The sequence below is a fragment of the Carassius carassius genome, chromosome 28 (genome assembly GCF_963082965.1).
Source record: "Carassius carassius chromosome 28, fCarCar2.1, whole genome shotgun sequence".
NCBI classification, from domain to species: Eukaryota; Metazoa; Chordata; class Actinopteri; order Cypriniformes; family Cyprinidae; genus Carassius; species Carassius carassius.
Window position 1 is genome coordinate 13,887,479 of NC_081782.1, and position 19,617 is coordinate 13,907,095.

General features: G+C 36.9%; 2 protein-coding genes across 2 annotated transcripts; both read right to left on the reverse strand.

Moving 5' to 3' along the window:
- Positions 1 to 278: 278 nt before the first annotated feature.
- pde9ac (phosphodiesterase 9ac) lies at positions 279 to 8,536 on the reverse strand. The gene is made up of 19 exons (XM_059515125.1): positions 8,386 to 8,536; positions 7,137 to 7,207; positions 6,949 to 7,026; positions 6,825 to 6,868; positions 6,626 to 6,680; positions 6,455 to 6,525; positions 5,831 to 5,918; positions 5,628 to 5,709; positions 5,450 to 5,524; positions 5,290 to 5,376; positions 5,077 to 5,181; positions 4,916 to 4,998; positions 4,577 to 4,733; positions 2,198 to 2,311; positions 1,943 to 2,047; positions 1,734 to 1,862; positions 1,530 to 1,625; positions 1,267 to 1,353; positions 279 to 1,085 (listed from the first exon to the last, which is right to left on the reverse strand). Exons 1-18 carry the CDS (start codon positions 8,452 to 8,454, stop codon positions 1,303 to 1,305), a joined length of 1,560 nt encoding a protein of 519 aa, XP_059371108.1. The 5' UTR covers positions 8,455 to 8,536; the 3' UTR covers positions 279 to 1,085; positions 1,267 to 1,302.
- Positions 8,537 to 12,935: 4,399 nt separating this feature from the next.
- On the reverse strand, positions 12,936 to 19,017 carry hepacama (hepatic and glial cell adhesion molecule a). The gene is made up of 7 exons (XM_059514471.1): positions 18,789 to 19,017; positions 16,303 to 16,641; positions 15,948 to 16,229; positions 14,181 to 14,274; positions 13,815 to 13,882; positions 13,431 to 13,501; positions 12,936 to 13,362 (listed from the first exon to the last, which is right to left on the reverse strand). Exons 1-7 carry the CDS (start codon positions 18,874 to 18,876, stop codon positions 13,048 to 13,050), a joined length of 1,257 nt encoding a protein of 418 aa, XP_059370454.1. The 5' UTR covers positions 18,877 to 19,017; the 3' UTR covers positions 12,936 to 13,047.
- Positions 19,018 to 19,617: the final 600 nt, after the last annotated feature.

A 19,617-nucleotide genomic window follows, 5' to 3' on the forward strand; every position in this document is an offset into this window, starting at 1 on the left:
CACATTGATAAAAGGAGAAAAGAACAGCCACAAGGCAGAACTCCCACAGACTTTATTGTCTTATTTGGAGGACGTATTAGAAGCAAACCAGAGCTAATAGGATACAGAGAACAAAAAATGGTGGGAACATTGAGCAGAAGGGTACAAATATTGAACGTGGTAAGCAAGGTATGACTTCTGGTGGGAACTTTTCCGATAGCAAAAGAAGAAATTGAATAATTTAAATTGATGATGACCCAAAATTATTATTCTGCTATTTACTCTCCTTCAAGTTGAAAGAATGTTTCAACTGTCCACACAATGAAATTCAGGACTGAGAAATGTTTCAAAGTATTTTCTTTTATGTTCTCTAGGGAAAAAGTCACGAGGGTGTGTAAATTATGATCTAATTTTCCTTTCAAGTGTATCATCTATCTGGATGTTCTAGTGCAAATGCATTGATTTAAAATCTCAAAAACCAAATAAATAATGGGAAACCGAATCAAATCCCTGAAAAGGGAGTTCTCGGGTTCCTGGAAAGCTGCTATTCAGATTTACAGTGCTATTGTGCTCACCACAAAACCACCTAAAATGTGAAATGCTGTGTTCTGGAGGAACTCAGGAGAGAAAAAGTTGACAAAAGGTACCGTATCATATCGTGCTGACCATTATATTCATCAAAACACATTTTCAAAAGGCACTAGTTACGTTCATACGTTTGGCTGTAATTCGGTCTCCAAATTGCTTTGGGATCAAGAATCTTTTAGATGACTACATATTATGTATTTGCATGCAATAGAAATGCAATGTTTCCATTGAACACTGTAAAACAGAAAAAAACAAACAAAAAACAAACAAACAGGACTAAAACTGCAGTGATAAATATATATGCCCATGTCAGCCAAAAAGGTTGACAAAAAGAAATAATCAGACTGGACTAGCAGTCTGTTGCCACAAGGAATCAACTCGTGATTTCGTGAGTCAAACAGGTGACCCTTTAGATTCAGTGGATTCAAACCAGCCGTCTTCAACAGCAGCCCAGCGTCTCACAGATCCTCGCGCTAGAACTCTGTCCACACAGTGCAGACGCGTCAAAAAACCTACTCCTAAAATTACACAAGAAAACTCATCAGCCAAATAATCACTCTTCCAATAATCCTCCACTATAAAAATCACAGATTACTGGAAAATGACTGTAAGATTCAAGTGAAGGAACAAGAAAACAAAGCAAATAACAGAAAAGAATGGCTTTCTGTTGTATTAAAAAGGACAAAACACTGTACTCACTGTATAATGGATCAAATATTATGCTCACAGCAGTGCCTATTTCTTCTTCCCTCCTAATGACATATTTTCTGATTTTTTCTTCTGTGCCTCATTGAACAAAAAACATACCTTTATGTTAGCAAGATGGGACTCTATAATGAGGCTCTATGATATGTATGACTTTGTCTATGATGTCTATATACTATATATAATATATACACGTCTTTTTATATATTATTATATTTCTTTCAGTAAGCTATTACTATGAGCTGAGGAGTGTTTACCTCGGACATGGCATCATCAATTTGCTTCAGCTCCTCATAATGGTCCCGTGAGTCTCTGAGAGGCTGAACCATAATCTCTTCAATCTGAGGAAAGAGCTGAGAGGAAAAACATGAGATGGTTTGAAACATCATGAAATGAGCAAACGATGACAGAATTTGCATTATGGGTGAACTATTACTTTACTGTTGGACTATTTCACCTACCTTCATGACAGTTTCAAACATGGGGATGAGAACAAATTTAATGAAGCCAATCTGGGCTGTGGGCTTGGTGACTTTGTCTCTGTCCATGAAGGCTGCCACAGGAAGCCCCTCAGATTTCTCTCTATCACTCTGAACAAAGGCAAGACAGCGTAAACAAATCCACCTGCCACTGTAGAGCAATTATAACACAAGATGTAGAGTCAGCAAACCTGTATGAAATATTCCTCCAGCAGACAGTCCACCCACGGCTCTGCCACCTCTGTAGGCCGGACTTCGTTGGAAATGTCACAGCATTTGATAAGAACCATCTTCAGCTGAACACATGAGAAGATGACAAATCCTTACTTGTCTGTCAACAATCTGTGCCTGACAAATTCATGGCATATACTGCTGAAAAACAATCTTTTTGTTGGTTATAGCTAGTTTAAGATGTGGTTTTGGCAGAAAGCGTGTATGATGCATACGCAAGTCACATGCTCTTCATTGGTGAAGTCAAAATTGTCCACTTTATGCTTGAACGAGTCCAGAATCTCTCCATGCCGGGCCATGTCCGTGGCCAAAATCAGTGTGATGATAGCCTGCCATTGGCATATAATAAAAACATATTTAGATATTGTAAGAACATTTACTGCAAAAAATAACATTGTGGTCATTCACACAGAATGATTTTGCTTTCTACCACTCTTAATTTAATATGTGCTAGACAGACGTCTTTGATGGTTGCGCTTACATCTTTTTCAGTAGCGTGTGTAAGGGTGTAGCAATATACCGATTTTGACAATAAACATAATATAAAAATATATATAATGTATATTGATATCACGTTAGTAGCACACATGCAATAATAGCATAAGTAACCCAGCACCAGTAACATTTCATCTTGCTGACACTCCAACATAGTAGGTGGCAGTACTGCACCTTAACACTACCTGTCATATAATTAAAGGAAAAAAATACAATGTCGGAGAATATGAAATCAAGACAATCTATTCACACCTGAAAAAAAGTAAGTAAAAGTAAAAAATAAGTTAGCCACCAATGTGTATTCTTTGGATTCTGTAAAAAAAAAAGGGGGGGGGGGTGTTAAACATCATAGTCTGCAGCAAGCACATATCGACAACTGGAAGTTGTTTTTTGTATGTTTTTTGTATGCTTATGTACAGTTATGGTTACAAATTTCACTCCGCCTTCCTACACTTGTATTTTGAGTGTGCACTACCCTGCATCTCACTACCCTGCATCTTTTTAAATACAAAAATGCATTCTGTGTGAACAGCCCCTTACATTTCTTAAAGGGGTGGTCAACAGTTTTTTTGAGCCTGTCCTACAACAAAAAACGACCATATAGGTCGTTTGTGCAAGCACCTTATTACGACCTATATTTACGTTTTAAACTTAAGCGCCCTCTAGCGGGCGTAAAAATAATGACAGTATCGCGTTGCGTCTGTCGTCATGAAATGACGTATAACGTCATTACCAATAAAAAAAAGCAACTTTTATTTAAATGCAATGTGTGGGCTTTTTACACCGATCTCACAGTATTTCCTACATATTTTACTAGGAGGCTTATTGTGGCTTATTCGTTTGAATGACCACACCTAACCCCACCCCTAAACCTAACCCTCACAGAAATCATGCTAAATTATGATTGATTGAGCATATACATTTTCGTGCACGTCCCTTCCCTGGGATCGAACCCATGATAGCATGATTAAATATCAAGGTATAACGCAATAAGCTACCAACTGAGCTACACAAAACGCAAATCAGAGTGCAAATAAAAGAGTACAAAACATTAATATGAAAACGACCTTTTGCTGATAGGGGTGCAATTGTAGTATACGCTCTGATGGGTCGTATTTCAGTGATTTGGACAAACGACCTATACGAGCGTATTGGTTGGAGGACAGGTTGGTTTTTTTCTAGGCTTGATTGTTTTCATGCTTGTTTTGTTTTTTTTATGCATAATTTTTTTACATAATTAACCTTTATTCCACACCGATCTGTCCCTTCTCTGACAAACGCCTCCATTTATTTCCAGTTATTATGAAGCCCCTCCCTCAGAAATACGTAATGGGCTGAGATTGGTCAGTTGGCTCGGTGTGCTGTGATTTTGATTAACGGCCTTGAGTGCGTCTGAACATCCGGCCCCTCTCAAGCTCAGAAATTGCTCCGGTTCTTGTAAACAATGACGTCCTTTATATTGCTTATCAATTTGAGTATATTAATGAAGAGGATCGCGCAGAACCTGTGCAATCACGGCTCTTAATGGTATGTTTGTTTGTTGTTGTCTCATACTATTAGATACGCTGTTGTTTGTAATTGGTACTACTTCTGTTAGCTTTTAATATATGGTTTTATTCTGATTAAAGCTTTAATACAGCACATCAATAGTATGCACGTCCATGTATAACGCTTCTCACGATCTGAATGCGAGAGGGGGAGAGAGAGAGAGATGCAGAGCAGGGCGATGCGAGGAACAGGATTGAGAATCGCTGCTTTAGAACATTGGTTTTGAAACTTGGTTTTGAAACATATATGAACAGATTTTTACATCTCCTAGTTTTCTCTTCCTCTTCTATAAAGCAGCTCAGCAAATAAATATAATAAATAAATAAATAAAATAAAATAAAGCAGCGAGGCATGGCCCTGCCCCCTTTATTGCGTGTTCCAGAGGGCGGGGTTTATCTGGGTTTGTGACATAACGGACCTGGGAAGAAGCTCGTTGTAGTCCCTTACCAGCCGTTTTTGTAGGCATTAAACTTTCAGCTTTGTAACTTTGCAGATATTGTTTATGCTCAAACAGCAACATTACACAATAAAGTTGATATTTTGTGCTATACCTGTCGGATCTGTTTAAAGGCCTCCGGGTCCACATTTGCAAATATATTACACTCTGGCAGTGAGAGTATCTGGAAGGCCACAGCGCAGTGGTGATTCTCCAGGGGCGAGATGTCGTTGTAGCGCACTGCCAACTCAGTACGAGCATTGATCTGGTACCTGCATAAAGACATCGCTACATTATCTCGTCATATGTCATGGGAATGATTATTAAGATAAACGGCACAGATATAAGGCTGTAAAATTGTCATCATGAACGTGTAGGCAAATACCTGGGTACACCTGTATGTTTTTATGAGAACTGACTTGAGAGCATAATTACACAGAGGTGAAGATCTTACGTGTTGTTGTATCCAGGGTGGTCTAAGTCGTGACACACAGCAGCAGTCATTAAAATGCCCAGATCTGTCAGCGTGAGCATTTCCTGTAGGCCACAAGGTTTCCACTTTTACTGTTCCACAGTCATTGCTGTGCTAATTGCTACGTACATAAAAGTTCTCACCTGAAGGTTGCAGAGGTGGATGATGCCATACATCATCTGACTCACACAGAAACAATGCCGGAAATTATGGAACGGGTTGCTGCGGTAATTTTCCTGAATGCTCAGCTGAGAACATATAAAAATAATCAGAATCAGAGCTGTTAACCTGGAAAATTCAGTGCAAATCACCTTTCTTGCACCATTTCATTTTGACAATTATACTATTTTTCTTACCAGCCAGCGTTTGAGAGTAATCGGGTTCATGTTAAACTCCTTCACGAGGCCTAAGTCATGGTACATGTACTCCAGGCAGCTCAGCATCTGATAAACAGGAAAACATAAAATGAGCATGTGTGCATGATTTCATCTCTAAATGTAAGTGAGTCAGACTCACTTCATTATGTTCCCAGTGCCAAACATCAAAGGTTGGTTTCTTCAGCGCGTCAATGGTCTCCTGAGAAAGTGTGTACTGAGGAAATCAAGATTAACAGAGATTAATACCACATAGAGACAAGATGTTCTCACGCAGGGCCCATAATTCAATCAAAGCGTGTCATAAAACTTTAAAGCACCTTTGGGTAGCTGGGGACGTCACGTCTAGGAGTTAATTTCTTTCCATTGTCTGAGAAATTGTATTTACATGGACAATTTACTCTAAAAGGAGAGTGGTTGATTAGTCATTTAAATTCATCTGTGTTTCTTTTTTGAAAAAGAGCCGCTCTAGATGGATAAAGAGAGAGATCTTCATGCTTGCGTGATATTTTCTTTCACTTACCTTCCTCCTGCTCTGGAAGTCATCTCATCTCTCAGCTTCTTCAAATCGTTTTTGCACTTTTCGATTTCTACGACCTTTAACCCCTCCACTGCATAGAAAATCATCAAAGTAAGAAGAGTGGTTAACACTTGTCTGTGCTGTTGCTAGGGTGGCCTGAGCCAAAAGAGCATATCTTTATGATATTTGGGTCTCTAGATATGGTTTCAGGGTTCTCCTCAGGGTGTTTAACAGAAGCGTGAAGGCTTACAAAAGCAATATCACACCTCTCCTCAACAAGCTATAATTGACCCTTCGCCAGGAGTTTGATTGACAGGCAGTCTGACCAATCATAGTGCCATTTTTCGGACAAACAAACCAGACAAGAGAGTAGTTTAATGTGAACCTGAAAAATGGTGTGTATTTACATCTTTCTGCAACTGAAACAAGAAACCTTCTGATGTTCACTCATGTTTATTTCGTGCAATAACTAGAAAAGAGTAAAAGATGATCAGTTCACGTGCTGCTTGAACTGAAAAATCTGTTTAGATACGTGTGAGTCTTGTAGAGTACTTCAGCTCTAAGTCTGAACAGCAATGAAACCAGACAAAAAGAAAGTAGTCAAACAGCAACACTGTCATTACATACGTTCTACTCTCTTCTCCAGCATTGCCAGTCTGTTGGTCACTTCCGTTTTTAGTTCGTTGATCCTGAATGCTCTGCAGAGGGAAGGAAAAATGTTTTCTTGGTTTGAGTACAAAAACATTATGGTGATAAAGATTCATATTTAGTCCATGAGAAAACAAACATGTCCATTACCTGCTGAACTGCTCTGCTACCTGTGAGATTACATTCTGAAACATATCTTCCTTTTCTGTTGAGTTAAATACACAGGCTATAAATCAGGGCAGGACACCTCATAGCTTGAAACATTATAATAAGCAAATGTAAACATGGGTACTAAAGGTAAGTGAGTCAAATACTGTATGAAATAAAAATAAAAAAATATCCATGTTACCTCCCAGCTGGCCAGTAGATGAAGGCATGACTTTGTACAGGGAGCTAAAAAGGCAAAATAACAGATTAAACTGAAAATTTACTTAATTGCTTATAGAAACAACAAGGGTCAGGCTGTGTTTTACTTGGGGGTGTTGGTGGGCATTGTGGGATCAATGGACACAAGTGCACCTTCAGGGTTCACCATCATTATAGCAGTGTTCCTATAGACAGATGAAATAAAAAAATAATGATTGTATTATGTCTGGCACTGAACATGTTGTACACTACAGAGAAAATGTATTGATGTGTAGATTATCAGTGATATACAGACCTAGGGATGTTGGAGGAGGAACACAGCAGTTCTTTAATATCACATGGGCTGCAGTGACGACTGAAAAGCACCTGAGCAGGACAAATAAGGGTGTGTTAGTTGTATTATGGGTGTATTTATTGTCATACCTGTACTAATAGTCTCATGCTACTGCGCTATTAATACTGCAATGCAATTTTTTGCATTTACTCAGATTGTCAAAGACAACAAAGTTTGTCATCACAAGTCATAGCCCAAAATATAAACTCAACCATCAAATTGAAAACTTCAGCTTTGCTTTCCACATATTCACAGTATCATCAAGTTAATGGTCTAAAACTTAATTCAGAACTGAGCACAAAATCAGCATATTAAAATGATTTAAACCATTTAAAAATCTTACACACCCCACATTTTGAAGGGAAATGTAAATAAATATAGACAGTTATGTTAGAATTAATATGTACAATTAAATAAGTTTATTAATTAAAAGCATTAAAATAGAGAATAACAAAAGGTGAAAGAGGCAGCTGTGGTAGACAGGCTCAGATCGCCAATAAACATATTCCACACTCAACGCTCTCGATGACCACTTGGTCTCTCTGAGCTTTTGGGAAGTTGTGTATGGGTCAAGATGAACTGCTGAATCTGACACATGTATTTCTAAAATGCATAAAACATTTTTCATCAATCAGAGATTATAATATGCAGATTGTGAGTATGACTGAGCATCTGTTAGATCTGTAGGTAGAACAACGCTCTGTAAATTGGACTTAAACACAACAGTTCTTCAGTCATTCATGGGAAACAACAGGAGAAAACAATGTGTCAAGTGTCACAATAGAATGCAATGTCAGTCACACCCGTGGAACACACCATCCTCAGCTTTATTTTTAACCTGATCTCCCAGAACTCCTCTCGACAGATTTAGTGATATGACAAACTGCTTAATAGTCTATTGATTTTGATTCAGCATTTCAGGACTCAAATATTTGTAATAAACATATATATTGACCAGGACCACTTTTTTTTTAATTGATAATATTTCTGTTTCAATATTGTTCTATAAAATGCATTAATATAATTTAAGCAATTGTGTGTGCATTTAATTCACCCACTCATTAAGTTGTCATGATTATATTGGCCATCAGACATCCTGCTTTCTAGTTATTGGTCAGCCACCAATAGTACTTCAAGATTGCAAGAGGAACACTAGCTTGTGAGTTTAAATCCAGAAAAAAAAAAAAATACACTAAAATGAGCCACTCACCTTCTGAACTTTACCATCTACATCCAAATAGATGGTTTTGGGAGCATAGGAGGAGGAGCCAGACCCCATGCTGACAGGATAAACTAGTTAGCCACTTGCCCTGGTACCCCTATCCAGGAGCAGATCCACCGAGACCAGATCTCAAAATGTTCTCTCTAAATAAATAAAGAATTATAAGTACATGTCTTTAGCCATGTAGTCTTGCACTGTCAAACAAACAATTAAGCAGTAATTGAAGATTCAGCTAACCCTTAAAATTGTCCTAACCAGGCTATGGAGCAGAGCTATAACCTAGGGTTAAACCATGTTACACTTTGCAGAAACAAGGGTCAAGCTATTTATTTATTTCCCATACAATGAGTCAGTAGGGTCCAGTCTTGAATGTATGAAGTTGAAACATTCTTAAATACCTTCTTTTGTGTTCTACAGAAGGACGAAAATTATAAAAGTTTGGAGTAAATGAGAAAATAATTTACATTTTATTGGTGAATTATTTCTCAAAAAGCCAATTAAGTGTTCTCACAAGACCAATCAAATCCACAGAACACACTTTATAGTGCACATCTGTGCAGAAGTACAACTTTAATAACTCTCAATTGACTCTGATTGCCAAACAATCAGACATAGTGTCACCTGAGACTTTCATGGAAACTTTCTTAAAGATATAGCAGGCCACCTTTAATTCTAACCATGTAACTTAATCTGGACGTAATGAAATGTTCTATTCGTAGCATTGCAGATAAAATGTTTGAGTCAGAAAATAGCAGTCTTGCCTGTGTGGTGTCAGCAGCTCCCAGTTCTCTCCGCATGCAGGCAGCGTTCTCAGCCGTCCCAGGTGCTCAATGGAGCCTAACAGAGCAACTGAGCAAGGGAAACCGGGGGGTATTGAAGGACCCTGAATATAATTGTCACTCTCCACTGTTGTCAAGGGAAACAGTTACTACGGTGAAAAGGTGCCCAGACCCCTTGTTGTCTGTTGTCATCATTTAATTTAGTCCTTTCTTTTATCCTGCTTAATTTAGCAGCCCACCCTACAGTCTATATTTACGTCTGAAAAAATGATTATGTCATATGCAGCTTCAGCGATTGAACTAAGAAACGTAACTTTTTAACTAAAAACTAAGAATTTTGAGGTGATACTAAATACACATTTACATAAAAATGAAGCGATTACTATAAAACCGAAACTGTGTGAAAGTAATTGTGGCTGAATACAATGACAGTTCCGTCAATGTAATGTGCCAGTTTTCTGTGTCCACTCACAGCAACATATGTTCTGGTCAGCTGAAATAGCCACTCACAAAAACGTTGGATCACGAACATTATTATTGCGGCTGGGTCATTAACAGCCTGAACAAACTGGGGATGGAAGTGTGAACAGCAGATACAAGCGCAAACCTGTTCTGAGCCTCCTTCCTCTCTAATCTCATCCCCGAGGGGCCAGAAAAGCTTCCTACGTCTTAATTCTCCGAGTCTCATGTGCCACTGACTACACTCCTCTGCGGAAATAGATTATTAGTCTGAGCCGCCCAGAGGGGCTCTTTTAATGCTGACAAAAGGGTTTTGACGGTTTTGATAAGAACATAAGACTGAATAGGGCTAATGTGGATAATAAGAGATCAAACCTGTTTTTTAACCATTTGGCCAATGCAGTTCATGTCTAACTTTCAACATCACCAAAGGTGACTTAACAACGGACATGCACAAAAGCATAAATTTAAAAGCTTATGTGACTAGGTGAGAAAGAAAACCACACCTTGGTTAATCAGAAATGCATATGCTTGCTGCTAATCACGGGACAAAAGAGAGGAGTCCGGTCATATTTCAATAATAAAGGATCTAAGGGGAAGACATTATCCTGATAATAAAAGGTTTTATGGTTGTTCAGTTTATGGATGTGTGTCCGGGCCAGATCTGGGTAGGAATATGGAAAACTCCTCCATTAGGGTCCTTTCATCTTCTCCTTTTGCTTTTCAGCATCCTTAATGTTTCACCCACTCTCTGTGTCTGAAGCTTGAAAGTCTTCTTGAAGGATTCATATTGGGTTTCTCTGACCTGTTGAGATGGGAAAAGCAACCACACTGTATTGACTTCAAAATCCACACAAAATCTACCAAACAGCTCATAACTGAACACAGCGAAAGACTTGTGGATGTTTAATGATGTAGAAGTAAGTTCCAGCACACAATTTCACTATATTCTTTATAGAAATAGGTTAAAGAGTGAGTGGAAAGATTGTTTTAAAAGCTTACTACTACATTTAGAATCAGACGTTCTGATTTGGGGTTTTCTGGTCTGATTAGAGTATCTACTCCAAAATGTTCCCATGAGCCTTGATTGCAACCATTCTGCATAATCACCACTTACACACAATGCTTTTTACCATGTCAAGTACTAGCGTTCATAGGCAAAGAAGAGTGATAGAACTGCCAACCCTTGAGAGGAATCTAAACAAACCTAATGCCAATAATTTCAATAATTCAGAAAACAGCAATATTACCATTAACTCATCCTTCTGCATTTAAAAACAAGGTGAATGAGCTATTTATGGAGTAAGAGTTACATATTTTCTGTTTCATTTTGTTTTTCCAAGACAGGTCTATTGTGAAAATAAAATCCTCAACTTTACCATGCCTGACATTTGATTGGTTTACCAGTGTTTGGCTTGTTACTGAGAAAATTTACTTTATTAGGCTACAGTTACTCCTTTCAAAAGTAATTTTACTTTCTGGCAACAGTATAGCTACACTAGTTACATTACTTTGTAATTGTGTATCTTACCCCAAAAAGATATTCTAAAATGTTACTAACAGTACATTTCTTCCTCATCATTTGACGATAATCCACACTGGATCGCAGTCAGAATTTATTACAAACACTCAGATTGATAGTGACTTATAAGTGTTGTATTCACCATTCAATTGTGATATGTAGCTTGAAGCTAACTGTAGCTATCATTTCTCTGTTACCCATATACGATTATATTTCATGATTTATTTTATCAAAAGGAATAGATAGGTTATTAAGAAAATGTTTAGGTTTCTAAAAAGATTTTTTCATTATAGTTATACAATTTATATCGGGATCAGAGGGATGTGGTGAGCAAGCAATGTAATGCCAGAGTAAAGTTATGCCACAATTTACACACTGGTGTTCAGATTATCTTATCTTCTCACAAAATCAATGTAACGGCAATATTTTCTGCAGTTGATTGTAAGCTTTTCCATATTCCAAGCTTTCCTGCTGCTCTGGTGACTTCATGGTGACTTCATGTGTTCAGGAATTTTCATGAGTCGTGAAAATTAGGAAAATAAATCTAGGAATTGTTGGACTTTAAATAAGTAGGCGTTGAGGCATTAAAAGTAATGAAGTAACTAGCTGTTTTATGGATGGTAACTAATAATATTACTGAAATCTTATTAGTAATTACACTACTAGTTACTGCACAAAGTAATATTATTACTGTAACTAGTTACGGCCCAACATTGTGGTTGACTGATCACAAACCTAATGTTTGACAGTGTGACTATAATGTGTCTAACTGCAAGTTAGATGTGCTCAACAGATAAACAATGCACTATAAACTTATAGGTTGTTTCCAAAATATCATCCATGCATTTGACATGGAATGACATTGTTCCTTTATTTAAAGCAGACAGGCTTCACATTATATTTGGCCTATATATATAGGCTATATATAAACCAAGCTGTAGTTAACTTGAGGTGTTTGAGGTGTTGGTAGAACTGTCAGGAGTGTCTGAGGTAAACTCCCGCTCTTGTTGTGATTGACAGGATTAGATGAACAAGATAGAGCGTCATCATCTGATGACGGAATCAGTGTTTACTACATTTTCGATTAAATGTTAAGATTTATACACAATACAGACATTTTCACCATGCTCTTTTAAGTATTTGGATAACAAAACTAAAACCTTCAGGTAAAACTTTCTATAATGAGTGAGAAATGCTATCAATTAATCAAGTTAAAGTGACTCGATTAAAAACTATTTCTATTATTCTGCAGGAAAAGTGAATGAGAGAGAAGCTGATTTGTGGTCCAGCTAGGCTTTGAAATGACGCAGATGTTTAATTGATTGATAGTGATGTGGGAGCCTCTGGTGGTTAAAACGTGTAAATTGCCAACCTTGTAGGCCTACCCAAAGGTTTGTGTCTTTTTGTCCTTTTGAACATACAGTATATGACATTTACATTCGTTTTCCTTCAAAACAAATAAACAAACAAAAAGAATAAAATCATTTTAATACTGATGTGTGAAATAATATTTACAGTAAATCCTAAGAGATCCCAAAAATGCCCAATATAGATGAAATAAAACAGTATGAAAGTATTATATATTATATTATATTTATTTTATTTAAATATTATATTGGCTTAGTTTAAGGTAGCTAGAAACCATATATGATTCTGATAAAAATCGAATGTTTCTATTAGTATACAAAAACAATTAAATCATCCGGTACATCCACAAACTCACCTGTACTACACAACTACATGTTTTGCTCCTGTACATCATTCAGTCACCTATAGCATTTGAAAAGCATAAAATACTAAAATTTCATAAGAGAACTAATACAAATGACAAATTAAAACTACCATATCCACAAAGTCTCATCATCTCACATTAACTCTCTATCGTCTTGCTCATCGCGGGAGGCTGTGGTGGTGCATATTGTTTTCTTGTTCAATCGGAAATTGTTCTGCATGTGGAGGGGAGGGGCTTAGTATCTGAGGGTGGGCTTTGTGTGTTAAGCTGCCCATGTGTGGCGGAGTGAGAGTCAGATGAGGGGTTGATGGAGGAGAGGGGACGGGGGTACGGGGGTATCTTCTTCCTGAATGCATATAAGCTTCTGGAGAGTGAACAGAAGGTGAAGCCATGCTGGGATAACAAGGTGGACTGAGGGGATCAGTAGGATTGATATAATTGCAAGAAGACTCATCTGTTCCATCAGGGAAATCCTGGAAATAATAATCAATAATAATAAATAAAACAACAATTCATTATATTAATAAAAATAATTTCTTACCATTTCTTTGAGGACATATAGTCCACCCGGGTTCCGACGGTTCTGGTAATTTCTAGCAGGCACAATATCAACTACAGTAAAGAGAATGTTCAAGATTTAAAAGCAAGTTATTAAATAATAATAATAATAAAGATTACAAAGTTACAAAATATATAAGTTAAAATAAGTAAAAAGAAAAAAATATATAAGCATAAGCTTATTCAAAATATTAATAAATACTATTGAAAGATAACTAAATATTCCCCTACAGTAATAGTAACAACATATTTTTTTGTAACATATTTTTACTATAAGTAATATATATTATTATGAGAAAAAAATGACTTTTTTCATTAAACATTGAGATTCATCTTGTGTACTTCTACAACAGTGAATTGTCGTTACCCTCATGATTGCCGTTGCTCTGCTCTGCTACATCTTGTCTGCTCTGTCCGGCAAGCTCTTGCCTTTTTCTGTAGATAAAACAATGATGTATTCTGGTTAGCAACATAACCGACTGTGATAGAAATATCAAATCCAATACCATATTCATGTGGTGTACAAACAGAAGCCTAAATGTGTTAAAGATGTCTTCTTTCCAGTTTAATCAGTTGCTTTGGTCTTTGTTTTTCGTCTGATCTGTGGAACTTTGACCTCCTAACATTTCAAGCACAAAGACATTTCATACAACAACAGTGCGAGCTGTTGAGATTTATTGCAGCTTGCTTTAGACCTATCAAAGAGAACGGATAAGGACAATAGAGCTGGTACTTTTTGGAGGGTTTCCAACAGGCGCACACAGTCACCAAGGTGATGAGTAAGAAAATGCCTCCCATGGAGAGGATGATATAGAGAGAACTCCGTCCTGCAAAATTTAAAGCAGAATACAAGGTTACATAGTACATCAATATCTCTCCAGAATACAAACAGTGCTCTAAAGGACCAAACTCTGCAGACAAGGTCCAAATTAAGGAGAGCTCAAATGGAAGATTGATTGCACAGGTTGCCAGGAATACCAAGTGCAAGAATGAATGGGTCAACTTGGGGCTTTTTAAAGGGTAGACTGTGTGGAGGAATGCAGGACCCTGCTGGGCTCAGTGTTCTGACAGAAATGTGTGCAAGTGAAGAGGTAGATGGATGAGAGGATCAGCTGAGCTCCAGTGGAGCAAAACACTTGTTCATAAACAATGTCCTTCGTCAGCCCTTTCATAAACACCCCAACTACCCAAATGAACATTCTTTCATTTTTTCACTCATGTTGTTCCAAAGCCGTATGCGGTTATTTAGTTTTTCTTCAGTTTTTGAAGAATCTGCCGCCCTTTTTCACGGTGACTATGACTCTTGACTTGACTGTGGAACAGTGTTATTTTTGTATTATTTATATACTATTATAGTATTTATTTATATGTTTTAATTCTCTTATTTTTATTCAGTTTCCATTTTAATTTTAGTTTATTATGTGCTTTTTTGTTTTTGTTTCAAATATTTCTATAAATATATTTTATAAACATTTGTATACTTACTTTTTCATTTTTTGGTTTTAGCAATTTTAGGACTTTAATTCTTTTTATTTATGTTTAAGTTTAAATTTCTATTTTTTAATTTTTATTATTTTTAAAGTTTAGGTTTTTTATTTTTTTGTTTTATTTCGGTTACTAAAACAGATTTCTAATAGTTTTAGTTTACAGCAACAATAACAACAATGCTGCTTCGGAAGACTTAGAATAGTGCACAATTTTATATATATATATACATATATATATATATATTGTTATGGTTTATTTTTTCCCTCTATTAACTATTGTTTACTGAAAAAGAGCTACATAAAAAAAAATCTTTATGTTGCACAGAAATTTCTGAAACAATATGAAGATGATTAAATAATGTTAGAATTTACTTATTTTTTGGGGGGGTGAATATCCCTTTAAATATTTAAAGCTTTGAATATGAATATATGTATATGAAGTATAATTTGTATTCAAAATGTAATGTACAATATTCACATTATTTTACACCATCTTACATGCAAATGCCTCTATTTATTTGTTTGTGTCATTTTTTAAATATACTCTACCTCTCTCTCTCTCTCTCTCTCTCTCTATATATATATATATATATATATATATATATATAAAAGGTAGAAAAGCTATCAGTGGGGCAGTACTCTTTTACAACTCACTCAAATGTACCATTTAGGTACTAATACATATACATTTATGGTACTAATAGGCACCCATATAGGGGTAAATGTATCAAGGCTTTCCTGTAGCTCAAACAGTACATGGTGCTAGCAATGCCAAGGTCATGGGTTCGATTCCCAGGGAAAGCAATAACTGATCAAATGTAAATGTGTACACTGAATGCAAGTTTCGTTACTTTGGATAAACCTGTCTGCCAAATGCAAGAATGTAGATATCATGCATCTTCTGCTTTCCAATTTGTATGTGTTCCTGTCTATTATGTAACATAGCAAGATTTAATGTAACGTTTTAGGTCATAGTTCACGGATGAAGATGACAGTAGAGTCTCAACACCTACTGTAGACAGTGAGTTTGACAGGCAGGCTCTTCATACTGCTGATGGGGTTCTCCACCTTACAGCTGTAGACGTCATCATCTGACATCACAACATGGGAGATGGTCAAGACCTTCTGGTCATGTGACAGCAGCAGACGCGAGTCATTGGTCAAAGATTTCCCACCCTTCTGCCAGCTATAGGTGGGTTTGGTGCCACTATCATGAGTGCAGTTCAGTATGAAGAACTCAGTCAGCTCTAGGACGGACGAGGCCACCATGTGAACAGAAGGCCTGGACACTGGAACTGTGAGAGAACAGGACAACATGTATTGGGAAAGTTGCTCTTGGCTTAAGTGGAATGTCTATGTCTGTCTTACCATCCACAGTAAGGTTGACGTATCTCTCCCCAGTGAAGGTATCATCAGTGATGGAGATCTCCACCTCATATGCGCCCTCGTCTGACAGCTGCAGGTGATGCAGGAGCAGGGAGCCGTTCTCGTACAGGAGGATTCGGCCACGGTATTCGGGCCTCAGGTTCCCGATGATGTCTGTACCAATGGACTGGACCACAGTGACAGGTTTGTCCCTCTTCAGCTGCCACTTAATAACGGGCTGGTCGGAGCTGGTGCTGGTGTAGGTCACAGAGAGAAGAGCAGAGCCTCCTAGTGTACCTCGCACTAGAGGAGACGGACTGCTGATGTTCACCCCACATACACCTAAATACACACAGAAAATACATTCACAAGCAGACACATTAAAGCAATGGGGGCATGTTGTCACAAAAATCAATATGTGTTAAATGATCCTGAGCAGTAAGGGGAAAAGAGAATTTTCCATTCAGACTTATAACTTTTCATGATACTGTACAAATCAGTATTCACTGACTGGAGGAAAACGTGTGACAACTTTACACTAAATACCTTAAATGTACTGTAAATGGCTTTGGATAAACATTTCCGAAAACTGAAAAAATATAAATTTGGGTTGTATTAAAACTACACAAAATTACTATATTTTAAAGTAAAATGTACTCAAAATGCATCTTCCAACTTAATTTGAAATTATTTTCAAATAAATTATTTTGAAATTTGTAACTATGAGTTCAAAAAGGGTAGAAGATTCAGTCTGCAGTTAGCATCATACTCTTTTATCTTTTAAATAATTTTTTAATAAAAAATATATCAATATATATATTACTCAATATTGTATAATTATTCAATCAAAATTATCAAATAAACTATTACGTCCAAAATATAGAAAGAACGCATTACTATTTGTGTGATATTGCATATATATATATATATATATATATATATATATATATATATATATATATATATATATATATATATATATATATATATATATATAAAATAAAAATAAAAAATATGTTCTGACAGCGCATTTGCGTACCAACATGGTTGACAGCTGTTAATACACAATTACCATTTTAGATCACAAACTGTACTATAAGTTTTATTTTCAGCCTGAATGAATCTAGGCTATGCAATACCGTTTTCAAAGCACAATGCAAAACCGTGAAATTCATTCACTGACGCTCTTTAATCAGCAGCGCTAAATCCGGAAGCGCGTATACTTACTTGCCGGCAACCTGCCAAAATAAAAGCCTGCTGATTTTAAGTTTGAACGGTTTTATTTCTTTATTTTTAGATTTTTTTTATTAAAAAAAAATAATAAAGTGCAATAATATTATAACTATTATGAATTAATTTTTTATAGTTATATTTAATGTGTCACGCTATATGCAGTGTAAGGACCAAACCAAATCTCCAGGTTCTCTGATGAGAACCAGGCTGAAAAAATTATTTGCACCCCTGTATATATATATATATATATATATATATATATATATATATATATATGGTACATTATTAAATTAAATATTTTGTCTTAACTTTTTATATCCTAACTACACAGATATATATTTTATTATTATTATTATTTATATATGTATTTTTTTCAGCCTGTTTATGGAGTATGAACCACAAATACACATTGCTTGAACTCTCCAGTGCGACACCTGCTGATGTCCTTGCCTGCTTTGCCAGGGCAGTGTGAGTCAGTGTGGCATGGCTCAATCGCTGTGGCAACAATTCTCAGTGTTAAGGTCTTGCCAGGATGAGCTAACAAAGGTCTGGATTGTAGGCTCGCTCTCCTCCAATCAGGGGCAGGGTACAAGAGACATGCTCTTTTGTGGATGGGGGGATGTAGACAGTGGGGCCCAGTGATTCTGCTAATCAAAGCTCTCCAAGGAAAACTAAGCTTTAGTTGGGACATGTTCTTGCCTTCGCCTCCTTCCTTGACACAACTGTACCTGGTTTTAAGAAAATGTCACGCAAAGCTCATGCCAACTCACTCATGCCGTTGTGATTGTACTGAATATTTTTAAACTTTTTGCACAAATGCGACCTCTAAAATAAATCTACAGTAATGTATAGATAGAGATTAAAGACAGCATGATTTTTTTTGCCATAACGTAAAAAATAAAAATAAAAACTGGTCTGTGGTGTGATTATTTATTTAAAAAAAACTTTTTTTGCGATGGGCATTTTTTAAAGTCTGTGTCACATAATCATTCCATTTGCATTTTAACTTCCTTATTATTGCATTCATATTAAGAACACAGTATTTCTAATAAAACAAAACATTAAGCATTACAGTTTCATCAAGTGCCCTAATTAATTCCCTTAAGTGATCGCTCTATTTGTGATATAGAGCCACCCACAAACAAAACACACACTGGAAAAGGGAAACTGACAATGACATACACTTTTTCTTCTTCTCCTTCTTTAGAAAGTTTTCCCTCAACATGCACAGTAGAAAAGTCATGACGATGTCTTACCTGCCAAAGAAAAAATGAAAAGCCACAGGAGAAGAAATGCTGAAGGAGCAGCTGTCTCTTTGCATGATGCCTGCCTCTCTGCCTTCATCTTGCGAGCAGCGCTGGGTTTCTCACCCACACAATCAGCATGATTTGTCCACTCAGGGCACGTCGCTGAGAATGCAGAGTGCTTCCTGCCAGACGGGACACTGGCTGCTCTGAACCCCGCTCTCAGGACCCCAGCCTGAACAACAGCTCTATGTGTGAACTCGTGTGTGTGTGTGTGTGTGTGTGTGCTTTGCTCGCTTTATAAGATTCTCCACAGTGATTATTTTCAGGGGCCCTTTGTGTGTGTACATTTGTGCATGTGTGTGCTTGTCTCTGCAGTAAAGGCACTAGGATGAGGGTGAGATGAGCTTTGAGACTTATTGCTGTTACATGACAGATCTGAACAGTCATAAATGACACAAGATACATATTAGACCACACAGGAAATATGCTATAATGCCTCAGCTATGCCATTGTGAATATGCAGTGGTAGGTTATTCATCATGGACATTTATTTAGTGGAAGCCATTAAGTTAATCAGGCAAATCAGTTGAAGGGTTCAAGTTCTGTCACTTGAAGTAGAACTTATTTTGAAGCTACTATTCAACTGCTCAGGGACAAGTGCTTTTTTTCTAAAAAACAAAACAAAAACAAACCCCTCTCTACTTCACCACCCCTTACCAGGCCCTCCCATATGAGCACATTGAAAGCCCTATATATCTTTGACCCACCAGGCCATGACGGATGAAAAGAGGACCTACAGGTTGCTAAGCCATCAGTCTTCACCAAAAAGGCCTTTGTG